Below are 12,824 nucleotides of genomic sequence, written 5' to 3' on the forward strand. Positions count from 1 at the left end.
AGTAAACCAAACTGATCATGACCCAGATCAGACGGGATGAAATTTTTGTGTTAGAATTGTATCCATGGTCTCAATAAGAGAGTATCTAATCTCAGTGGACCTGATAAGCAATAGCTAATCAAAACTTTGCAAAATCTGCCCATTTTCAGTATTTTGAAATATATCAGTATTAATCATTAATAATATGAGGCACAAATAAGACAAATGTCATGGTGCATCCTGCATACTTTTAATTAGTTTGTAGTTATGTGTTAGGCCATGTTAACCCCCTTTTTCAGCTGCAGAGGAAAAACTACCTGATGACCACAGAGGAGCACTGCGCCAGCCGCCGCCCTGCACTTTTCAGTCCTGTGTATATTTGCCCCATCTCCATGGCTCCTTCCAAGCCGACCACCTCCAGCAGCTGATCACTCAGATCTGAAAGAAAGCAGAAGCCTTGTAAGTTACAGGGCATAGGCACATGTGTGCAGTTTAATGACATCGGGTGTGATGGAGCTGCGAAATGAAAGCTGCTTCACAAAGAAAGCTTCTCTGTCTTGGATACTGAAAGTAAAGAAAGATGGCCTATTTTATGAAACTCTCAGTTTAACTAAACCATGAGGTACTGTGGGAAAAGATTTGCTGTCAGCTTATTCGAAAACAAAATGGGAAGAATGGATTTGGAGCCAAAAAATGCCAAAGAATATACCAGTAGTTCTTAACATTAACAAACTTAATGTTATTCCACATGTATGTATGGTACATTTGTACATCCCACATCAGACATTTGGCAGCAAATCCACATTTCAGCACTATAAATAAAGTATGAGGATATGCTGTCAAATATGATTTTGCTAAATTACTTCAACAAAAGATCTGAGAGATAATGCAATTAAAGTTCTCATTTTAGAGATAAGAAGACTGAATCTCTAAATCATTGAGTGACTTGTCCAGAGTCATAGGTAACTCTGTGCAGAAGTTCAAGAAACAATATTAATTTATTGAAAACATTTTAAAGGTATATGTTGTGAAATACTATTTGGGGGTAGACTAGATAATTAGCACAGTGAAATAATTTTTTTGTACTTAGTGATGAGAGAGAGAGAGAGAGAGAGAGAGAAACAATGATTTGTTGTTTCACTTATTTATGCATTCATGGTTTCTTCTTGTGTGTGCCCTGACCTGGGATTGAACTAGCAACCTTGGTATATTGGGACAATGCTCTAACCAATTGAGCTACCCAGCCAGGGCTCATTTTTTTTTGAACGAAGAACATCGTAAAGAGGTAATAGTAATAGGCATTGTTTGTTGCATGTTTACCGAGTGCCTGTCACAGGACTAATCATTTTTATATATCATCTCATTTGTTTCACCTGAAACCATTTTAATACAGAGTAATCCCATTTATAGACAGAGAGGCCTGGAAATTAGAAGAGTTAACTAATTTATTTGCATGCACATACCTAAAGTGACAGAGCCAGAGTTCGAACCCAAACACTTTGATGCATAACCACTCTGCTATGTTTGACCAATGAGCCATATCAAAATAATAATAGAAATGTTTCTTACACAAAAAGGGAGGTTGGGTAGGACTTTTCACTCAGCCAGAAATCAAAGGCTGCACCCCTGTGAGTAGAATCCCATAGAACTTGGCTGTGACACATAGATCATCAGCTTACCTTTGAGCTCAGAGTGCTTGAACCTTGGATTTGGAGGTGAAATTCTGGGTGCACATATGTGGTCCTTTTATTTGAATATTCTCATGCATTTTACAATGTAAATAAGTAGTTTCATACTGTTTTAGTAGCAGAGAAAGCTAGAGGCTGTGCCATAGAGTGGGCAGGTATGATGAGTATATAGAGTAATCATGCAATGATTACTTCAGCTGGTCACAGCTGAAGTTCTACTTGAAGAAAAAAAAAAGCAAGTCTGTTTCGGATGGACTCCATTTTGCATGGCAAACCTTCATTCTCCACTAATAAATCCATCTTAGCATGAAGTTCAGAGATGTAGATGACACCTTTTCAGTGTAGTTCAAGTGTGTGGCAATAGCACTTTGAAATCCCAAGGTTTGTTAGGTTTATGGTCACCGGAAAATTTAATATAAACCCTTAAAATAGAAAGTGTGACCAAGTATTTTTTAAATGAACCAATACAAAAATTTGTTTTTTTAAAACTTTAAGTTATAGCTGCAGCATGAGTTTTTTCTAAGTAAAAACAGCCTTCTAGCCACAAAATAAATGTTAACAAGTCATAATAAGTTAGAGCATTCACCTTGCTGTTTTAAACTCTATTTAGTCTTGTATTATTTCTCATGAAACTTATTCTGTGTTTCTAGTTTAAATTTATGTCACCAAGAACAGATGGACAGGAATGGAAACATATTCTTCAGCCGTAGCCGGCACAAAAACTTGCTTGGCTCTATAGAGCCTGGGTGTTAATATACGCATTTCTTAGATACGTCAACCAGAAATCTGCACTGTGGCAAGCATTAAAACCCCAGATGTGCGTCTGGTGATATTTATAAAACAACGGCTACAACAACAACATTGAAGTTCATATTTAGTATTATATTTTTGAGCTGCCTGATTCTTGAATACAAGGTCTGGAAGAAGTAATGCCTGCTTGAGTATAGTTGGTAGGGTAATAATATGGGTGTAATAATTTATAGTTTTGACTTGAACATTGCACCTAAAATGTCAGATGGTGTGCTTGAGTGTGATATTGCTATGTTTTAGAATTACATGCTTATGATTTTGTAATAAGAGGTTTTGTAATAAAAAAGGGCATTTGTGCTGGACCCTGTAGGTGAAATTTCATGCTGATTTTTGTAATGAGCTGGTTGATGGGAACTATTCTACAAGAAATGAAAGACTTTTCACAACAAGTTTATCTGTGAGCCCTAACTTTTCAGTGAATCACAGGAATTGTCTACATCCATACCATTTTGCTACAGTCTACCACCCTCCTTCTAATTTTTTTCTTTCTTTTAATTTGACTCTGATTTCTGTAACAGAAAGTCTGCCTGGATACTCAATCTTACCATTAATAACCATTAATGAAGATATTTCTTATGGATTTAGAAGACCTAGGCTTTCAATCTTTCATGTTCTTGCTAATACAAAGAATTGCATAGAAGTAAAATATTTACTAACTCTGGTAAAGGTAAATAAACACCATGTTCCTTTTAATTAGGTGTTCAGAAAAAAATTGAAAAGCAGCTGTAAATTTGTGCTGCATGACTTTTCTCCCATTGCACATCCACTTTCTAAAATACAACAGTCTGCAATGTCTCTGTACAATTGATACCCAGTATATGTTTCTTGTCTTTGAGATCGGGGTCCTGGCTGGTATCAGACTAAGACAGTTTCTATCTATAAAACTGAACTCTGTTTCTATATGTGGTTACACCTAAAACATCAAGTACTTTCTCACCTCACATTCTAGCTAAAATTTATTTTAAGCTCAGGATTGCTTGCAATGCCACAAGCAACCAGATGAACCTACCTAATTAGTTTGCCACCTGGCTATTGATTTCATAGTTGAGAGTCAGAGTAGCAAACTACAGCCCATGGACCCAGTCCCACCCAATGCCTATTTCTGTATGGCCTGTGAGTTAAAAATGTTTTCTAAAGGGTAATATATTGTAACATTTGAAGATCATGTAAAATTCAAATTCAGTGTTCATAAATTAGTTTTTATTGGAATGCAGCCACACTAATTTTAGGTCTTGTCTATATCTGCTTTCACACTACAATAGCAGAGTAGTTGCCACAGAGACCATACAGTGCACAAAGCCTAAAATACTATCTGGACCTTTAGAGAACAAAGTGCCCACCTCTGCTTAGGAGAAACATGAACACTTTCAGGCCAATGAGGTCTCACTTTAGTGCAGCCTCCATAACTGCTACCTGGCATTCCAGTGACCCAAAAGAACAAATTCTTCAGTGTATTGTATCTCTGGGTAGAACAGGTATTCTCAACCATGGAGTCTCACCACACTCATGTCCTGTGAGGTTTTTCACAATCAGGTTGTTATTAGTCATGAAATACCCACGTTTCCATAAACTTTATGACAAAAGAAACTAGAGCAGCTTAAGGTTCAACATTAAACTCAGTCATTGCATCCTGGGTGGCTTTCTTGAGTGTGAGAAAAAGTAAAGTTATAGGTAGGAAGGTAGAAATCGCATCCAGACCTGAACCTGCAGGTGAGAGTCAGCTCCACTGTGTGAATCACCTACCAAGTATCGAGAAATCCTACATCTTGCTATTCTCAAGCATTCATCTACCCTGAGGAAGACACTGCTTTGCTTCAGGGAGAAACAGTACTTTTCTGGAAGAGTTAACATGTGTTTCCCATAGCTTCACGGGGGTGACAGAAGCAAGAGAATCTGCCAAATTTGGTATTTTCACATTTAAAATAAAAAAAGAATGGTACTTCAGAAGGAAGAAACTTTATGAAATAACTCAGATTGGGTCATATTAGAGCAAAATTCTCAACACAGGGTCTGTGACTCTGAATGCAGAAAAACACAACTTTATTTACACTAAGATGTAGTTAAAGCTAAGCACGTCTTTCAAGCACAAATTAAGGAAATTCTAGTTGTAGTACAAATTGACTTGTGACTTTGTCCATGACAGGTATGTCTATATCATAGCAATTTTCAACCCTTTTTACCCCCGGCACACACAACTAATCACTAAATTCTGCGACACACCAAAAATAAATGTTTTGCAGATCTGACCATTTTTATAGGTATAATTTTTATTGATCTACTACTACTACTACTACTAATTACCCACTCTTTTTATTTCAAAGTGACTTAAAAAAATCAGGTCCTTATACTTGTACAAAAGAATTTCAGTTACCAAGAATTAACCAGCCAGACTCAACCTAGTAATGTGACGTGACCAAGAAGATGCAGCTCTATGATATGACCTATATATTTATGGTTCAAGACAGGGCATTCACACCAGATGGCTATCATTGTGTTGGCTGTTCTTGTTTTCTTACTTGACAATCCAAGGGAAAAGAGATCAGCGTTCCTGATTAAATTGTCGGGATTTGAAAAAATTCTTGCGGCACACCTGCTAAAAATCGCTGCCCTTTCACATTACAGTCTTGCAGTTTTTCAATAAGCTATTTGTACTATCATTTTTAAATTTTAATACTTATTGATCCTCTGTTAGATTTTTTTAAACCCTCACCCAAGGACATGCTTATTGACTTTAGATGGGGAAGGGAGGGAGAGAAGAGAAAGAGGGAAACACGGATGTAAGAGAAACATGCATCAGTGTCCTCTCACCTGCACCCTGCCCAGGACTGAGCTAGCAATCAAAGTGTGTGCCCTGACTGGGAATTGAACCCACAACGTCTGAGTTCATGGGATGATGCTCCAAAAAACTGAGCCACTCTGGCCAGGGATCTTCTGACATTTTTGAAGTTAATTTATGAATAAAGAAGCTCATACTTAACTGAATAAAAATTTTAACAGCATTTAAATATAATTGGCTTTTTAAAGCCTGTATATATTTTTATGAATTTTAAAACATTTTTCTGAGAAGTCTGTAGATTTTGCCAGACTTACAAAAAAGGACTGGTACAAAAACCCTCCCTTAGAATTTAATTTACCTTTGACTTTGTAAATCTTTGGCTGAATGCTTTTCATGCCTCATGACTTTGTTACCCAGGTCATCAGGGGGTATGAGTGCAAAAAAATCTGAAGGTCAGGGATGAGGTACAGATTCAGGAGCACAGGAGCAGCACAGCTAATAAATAGGTAGCATTTATTCACAGCTTAATCTCATAATTTTTGACAGTTATGCCCTGTGTTATGTCTCATTATGTAATTGTTTCAGACTGCCATATGTGAGGGAACAGAAAAGGATGCATTACAAACACAGACTCCATGTGGGTTGTAGCACTTCAGCATTTCATAGCATATAGCGTGTCCTGAAGTAAGAGGAAAGAAGGCAGGGCAGGGCAGGGCATACTCTGTGCCTGGTGTCTGGCAAAATCCCACCACACTGTAGGAAGCCATGTCCTGGGGCCCACTCTTTGACTCAGGAGGAACCTTTTGTAGTCACTATAAATTGCTAATTAATTCATCTAGCATGTCCTTAGTTGGTCAGGGTGAGACAGAGCTAGCTATGGAGTTGTATCTTCTGAGTGTGGGTAGACTGTACATCATCTGGTCATGTTTCATTATCTAGTACTTATTAGAAACATGCTTAAGGATCCAGAGTAAACTTCTACAAACCCAAGTACATATATGAAATTCACCTACTAAAGCGAATGCTTTGGGGACTCTTCTTTAATATGTCCACTTACTGTCCATTGATTTTGATGATTTCTCACAAGCATAAATAGCTGTTTCTCTGGACCTCCATAAATTAGAAAATGCAAATTAGAAAAGGGGTGAGTGGAGAGAGCTAAAGCAAAATTTTATTACTATGGACTCTTTGTTTTACTGTAGGCATATGCAAACATTAAAGCAGACTTTTAATACCTTAGGGAGTATATTGCACAATTATAGGTATAGCAATAAAAATGGAAAGGATATATAAATATAACTATATATATACATATATGTATATATATTATATGTTGTTTATGGGCAGCTCTCTGTTCAGGGACTTATAGACATTTTCCCATTTAAGACTCATAACAATCATTTAAGGCTGGTATTAATCTCCTTTTATTGATGAGAAAACCATGTTACTTATCCAAGTCTTCACACATAGTTGAAAATCTGGTTTTCCAACTAGGTTGGAAATCAACACTTGACTCCAGATTCCACACAACTGGAATCTGAAATGGTACCACTAATTATCCTATCACTAAATAGTTTCGGATGTCACCAAATTCAATAGACTACATAACCCTCATTTACAATGCCTGCTGTGATCATATATGAATTATACTCTGAAAAATCTCTATAAGAAGGATAAGAAAAGCAAAATAGTTTTTGGGAAAAAATTCATCCCAAATGGTTAAAATGGAAAACTTTAAAAGGTCAGAATTTGGTACCTAAATGGATTAACTAAAGTTACTTGAACAATGTAGCAGTGTAAAATATCCCATTTCCTGAAATCTAAAAGATAAGAGGTTTAAGTACATATACAGAATATGTATATAAAATGGAATCACGTGCTTGCTTTTAAAAATGACTTTTAAAGAATGGATTTGATCATCTCTTTTAAAGCCATCTGGTTTTTGAAAACAACCAGCTAGAGCTGACTATAACTATGTATTTTCATTCTAAAATTCCGAACTTCCCAAAATGAACCCACAAAAAGTAAAGACCAGAAATCACAGGCATATTGTCAACAACCTCCCTTCTTGTGACCAAAGTTGTCCAGGGCCTTCAAATCACGTTGTTGTGGTGTACTTGGAAAGTGATCTTCACCCCAGGGGACACAAATGCAAGACCCTGTAGCATTTCACTCACAAGGCTCATAAAGAGCCAGCTTAAAGACTTCCCACAGCAATACCACTGCTGAAAATGACAATGTATATTAAAGTAAATGTAAGCAGAGCATTTATGAGCACAAGCTAGCAGTGAGTCTGATCACTGCTCCTTTTGGATTCTTGTGTCAGTTTGTTCTCGTTAGACTTCGTGGAGGGACTCAAGGCTGTGGCTGGTTTTCTGTGCAAATGAGCTATTAGTGTTTGTAGGGATGTTTTCACAGCACCAAGCCTCTTCTGCCCTCTTCCATAAATCGAGCTACTTCATTTGTCTCCATTTATTAGCACCATTCCTAAACAAAGCCATGCTCAGGAATGATGCCTGATGTCAGCAAGTTCTGAACAGTTTCTGAAGGAGCGTCCTGCTCCCTAACACGGATGCCTGCTATGAAGGTGAAGTCACCAGGAAGACCACCCATTCTTCTTCTCCTAAGAATTAACAGTTTCAACAATTAAAACACCCAAATGTAATCCAGTTTATTAGGGGTCAGGGCCAGATTACTTCACTTATGACTATGTAATTTTCACATTTACTTTCCAGAATCACTGTGAAAAACAGTTCTTTTCTTGAAATATAATGGCACATTTACCATCTCCTAATCTTAGTTTCAGTGAAATATGAAAAACATGTGAAAAAATAAAATAAAATAAACCATAGTAATGGATTTAAACTTATGCACTTAATGCTAAAAATTAAAATAAGGACAACATAATGACAAAGAATAGTAATTTACATGAAACATGTCCCTGTACAACAGATCTGTTTTTACATCCAGTTTATTTCAGTAACAGATAAATACTGTGCTCCTAGCAAGAGATTGAGAGATTCTATTATATTGGGGCTTTGTGCTTTCTCAGACCCCCTGCATAAAAGCACACTGCTGTTCAGAAGTAAATCTTACTCCCCTGGCAGTAAGTATATCTTCAGAAAAGAGGTTACATGACTAAATAGAATTAAATCCCAGCAACCATCACTTAGAACTTTTTGGTATCAGTAAAATATAAAATTGTGTACAGAAATATTGGTGTCCTGCCAGAGAACCCTGGAAAACCTGCTGAGTTTGAGGCTCTGCAGAAGAGGAATGCTGCAGCTTCTGGTTAGAACAGTGTGTGTGTTGAAGGAGCTTGTCTCTAAGGAAGGACCAAGAATCCCTCGGACAGAGAACAGGGTATAAGAAAAGAACCGAGACAGGAACCGTTACGGTTTCACGCACTAAGAACACAAATATCATCACTGCCTCAAATGAGTGGCTCTTGAATTATCAATGCCTCTAGGAAAAGAAATATTCAAGTCAGAGAGGATTCTTCTTAATCTGTTTTTCACTTTTTTGAGGCTTATAAATACACTGTAGACAGATGGAACATCATAGCTAATAGGCTACATGTTAACAAGTTAGTACAGCTGAGTAGACACCTGAATTCTTCTATTTTGTATATATACACTCTTCTTTCCTTTCTTCTCCAGTAAGATAATTTCATTTCATGACTTTATGGCTACAGAAAAAGAATTATATTACATTTTAGATTATTAAATTGAATTAATGTTGACATAAGTAGTTTTATTTGGGTGGGATTTTAAATTAATCCCGTTTGTAAATACTTATAAGAAATACAATATCCTTTGTCATGTCAGTTACAAAGATAGTGGACATATCCATTCAACAGATGAAATCACTTAGAAGAGAGAACTAGCAACCTACAGTTATATAGGAGAGTTTCAGTATCTATTCACCTCTGATACTTATTAATCATGTCCTGACAAGTTTCCAAAGAGCTTGAATTTTTTTAAAAATAAAGAATAAGCCCTTGTATATAGACATGTTGAGGGGATTCAGATAAATACAAAAGGTCTCTGTGAAAAAGTTTTCCTTTACATTTTAAAACGCATGTCATTTTATCTTTCTCTAAAAGGACTGCACTGATATTAGTCCAGCTTTTAGGAAATACAGAAACATTCATGAGTAATAGTAATGTGAAAAGTAGAAAGGGAACATTCAAAGTACCTTCGTCCCTAACAACCATGGGGAACACAAGAGTTCAGTGCAAACTTTCTGATTTCCAACACTGAGAAACTAAGGATTTTGTGTCTCTTTTTAAGAAGTTGATTTGGAGGTTGGGGAAGCCAAACCTCTTTTAGAGCACAAACTTTACTAATATAACTCATTCTTGTCCTATCTCCTCTTATAAGAAATATATCCTTTAAAATACTAGTTTGTAATATTTATGCACTGATACTCCATATAAAGAAAAAACATTCTATTTAGTCGTATTCTTTTAAAACTTATTTGTTTAAAAGGGCTTCACTGTATTGGTCTTGCAGCCCTTCATACAACAGAACAAAAGCAGTTCTATGAAAGAAGTCTAAACTTGGACAAACCGTAAAAAAAAAAAAAAGCAAAGTTCCTCTCTGTTTTTATCAAATTTGATTGCTGCAGCTGTTCCCAGTTTCTGTATTTTAAAAATAGCCTTATTCAGTGCCTTGTTGGCTAAAGGCCAGAGTGCCATTAGAACATGCTGTACGGAAAACCTCTATTCAGTTACAGATACAGAAATATATTTAAGATCAGTGGGGGTCATCTCCAGCAAACACTTGTAAAGAAAAATAGAATTTTAATGTGTTTGGACTGATCGCCACTTTTACCAGATAGTTTAAAGTTCCTGTGCAGAACCTTCCTATTAATTTTTTTCCTTGTAGGTAAAAATGCAGAATGATGATCAATGTCATTAGAAAAATATTACTAGAAAGGTTTGTTTCCCCAATAGCAGTTATAAAACTGACTAAGAATATAAAACATTTCAAAGAATACCTGCTAGGGCTTTCTGTTTGTCAAGTTCACGGGTACACATCCGTTCTGTGAAAAGGAGGTATTATTGAGCAAATGCTACCAGTGAAATCGCAACTTCTCTCTGATACAGGCCATCTAACTAAGGTCATCGGGTGTGAAATAGACCAACAAGCTGAAGGAAAATAAGTTGAGAAACTCATTTTGGTTCCTACACACACTTCAAAATGTTCATCTCAGCTGTACAACCACTATTTGAGGAAGAAACTGATAAATTCATGCCTTTGGTCTTGAAGTGTGTGGGGATAGGTCAAGGAATTGAATTTCTCAGTACAGTCTTAGAGTTGAACTCCACATCAATCCTTTCCTTTTCCTCAACAAGTTTTTAAACTGAGCATTTGGGATTAAATGGATTTATAAAGAAATGTTCATTTGAGTTGCAAGTTAAAAAAATCTGTTTTTCATGGATCATCAGTAAAAAGAAGATTCTGAAGCCAGATAATGAAGGTAGTTAGAAAGAATTAACAAGCAAGGGTCTAGGGGGGAGCTAGGTGAGAAGAGATGTTTATTTCATGGAAATTCACACCATTGTCAAGAAGTGAAGCATCCCAGATTTTACCTTTCTTGAAAGCTAACAATTTCGCCTCCACAGTTTTGGGGGGTCTGGCAGAAAACCTCAATCTCTGGAGTCAGAGACCCAAGATTTCATTACCCACAGCATTTATGTCATTCTGCCAAACCTCAATTTCCAGAGGGGAAAGCAAAGATCATTTCTACCATGTAATCAAAGGGGGACAGAGCAAGTAGGTCAGAACTCTGCAGGCTTCTTGGGACAGGACTGGGCTCATTCTGATCCTCAGGACAAAAAATAAGACTCAGAGAGGTCTTCTTTCCATGAAGAATGAGGATGAAGAGATGGTGCCCAGGTGTTCCAGGTGTAAGGTATAGCCAGAAAAAAAGTTCAGTGGGGGTTCAATTGGTAAGCAGAACAAGACAGCACCAGAACAGGACTGGTAGCAACACACTGTAAGGAAGCTCTTTACTATGCTATGAACGCAATTAGTTTACTAGGTTATTACTTAATGACTTCAGAAAAAAGAGTAGTGATGACAAGGTATATACTATACTAGATTCCTGAATAGCAATGTACAAAACAAGATATTTATTACTTACTACATGCTTATTATAATCTCAGAAATTTAAAAAAGTGTCAAAAGAAAAAAAATTAAAAATATTAAAAGCATAGGTCTCAGATGTTAGGCTAGGTGCTGAGTACTTAGTGGTAAGCAAGACATAACCAGAAACTGGAAGAAGGAAGTGCACACTCACTTTGGGTCAGAACCTGATGGGCATAAATCTGGAGCCCCCCCAAGGCAACTTGCCACCACAGGGAGGAAGGAGCTATTCTGATGACTGTTAATAATTTGTTTGAGCACTTGAACACAGTCATGGATTTCTCAGATACATAAACAAATACATCCATTTTGTATCTTTTGAAGTCGTTTTAAGTTTAAACATGGACAATAAAAAATGGTCTATTTTTGTTTTGCCCAATGAGTTGGGGTTCTTCTACTTGCAACTCAATGACACCTGAGTGACATGACTTCCAGTTCTTACTACTGGCAGATTCTTCATCCTCCTTGTACTTTGGGGGTGTCCCTCTCTTTCAGTGACACCTGTGATGGATTTGTGTTCCTTAATGAGCTAGAACTTTGGCATTCAGCTATCCAAAACCTTAATTGTATATCTAGTACTCTTTTAATGTCAATTTTTACATCTTGTCCAAATAACCATCTTCTGTTCCTTAATCATTCTTGATTGGTACTATGTGCACCCCAATAAAATGAAAGCTTTTCCCTTCTTTCTTACTTAAACTCTGTTAGTCCTTTAAGGTTAGGTTTAATAACATCTCTTCTGTAATGCTTTCTCTTACGTCACCACCCCACTGCTTCACTTTATAAAAATACTGTATCTTCATGACCCTTTTGGCACTCAACCTACCCTGTGAGGCAACCATCACAGAATCAAAGATTCACATAGGGTGAGCCCCCAGGGTGCAAGGCTAAGCTCTTAAAAAATGACACATCACTTTGCACTTTGGCCATCTCATTACCTAATGGACCCTACAAGAGCTCTTCACTGTGGTGCATGCTCATTGTCAATATTTCAGTCCAACCCTGATTTTTCTCTATAGTAGAGGTCAAAGTAGTCCCCATTTTGACATAGTTATGCATTTCTGATTATCTGAGTCTGTTCCATCCCAGAACTTGACGAGAATTTTAATTTTTCTGGTGTAAATTTGATCTCCATATGTATCTTGCTATATCATACATGTTGTTTTTATAATACTACCGAACAACATTCATTTGTTTATTTATCCACTTATTTCATAAAACAAAGTTACATTAAGCATCAAACAGATGTGAAGTAAACCTATATAATCGACCCTCGGCATCTGCAGGACACTGGTTCCAGGACCCATTTGGGTACCACAATGTGTGGATGCTCACATCCCTTATAGAAAATGACATAGTATTTGCATATAAAAGTGTAGGGAACTGGTTTGTTTTAAGTCTGGCAAATGTGGCTCAACT

General features: G+C 36.8%; 1 protein-coding gene across 1 annotated transcript in view; it reads right to left on the minus strand.

Annotated features, from left to right (window-relative positions):
* Positions 1-12,824, minus strand: part of DGKB (diacylglycerol kinase beta) — a 566,799-nt gene that overhangs the window by 39,621 nt on the left and 514,354 nt on the right. Inside the window, exon 22 of the mRNA XM_053655066.1 lies at positions 297-417. Coding sequence (XP_053511041.1) covers positions 297-417 — 121 coding nt within the window. The remainder of the gene's footprint in view (positions 1-296; positions 418-12,824) is intronic.

This window comes from Artibeus jamaicensis, unplaced genomic scaffold, assembly GCF_021234435.1.
Source record: "Artibeus jamaicensis isolate MK-2021 breed Jamaican fruit bat unplaced genomic scaffold, CSHL_Jam_final contig_923, whole genome shotgun sequence".
In the NCBI taxonomy this organism is placed as follows: domain Eukaryota; kingdom Metazoa; phylum Chordata; class Mammalia; order Chiroptera; family Phyllostomidae; genus Artibeus; species Artibeus jamaicensis.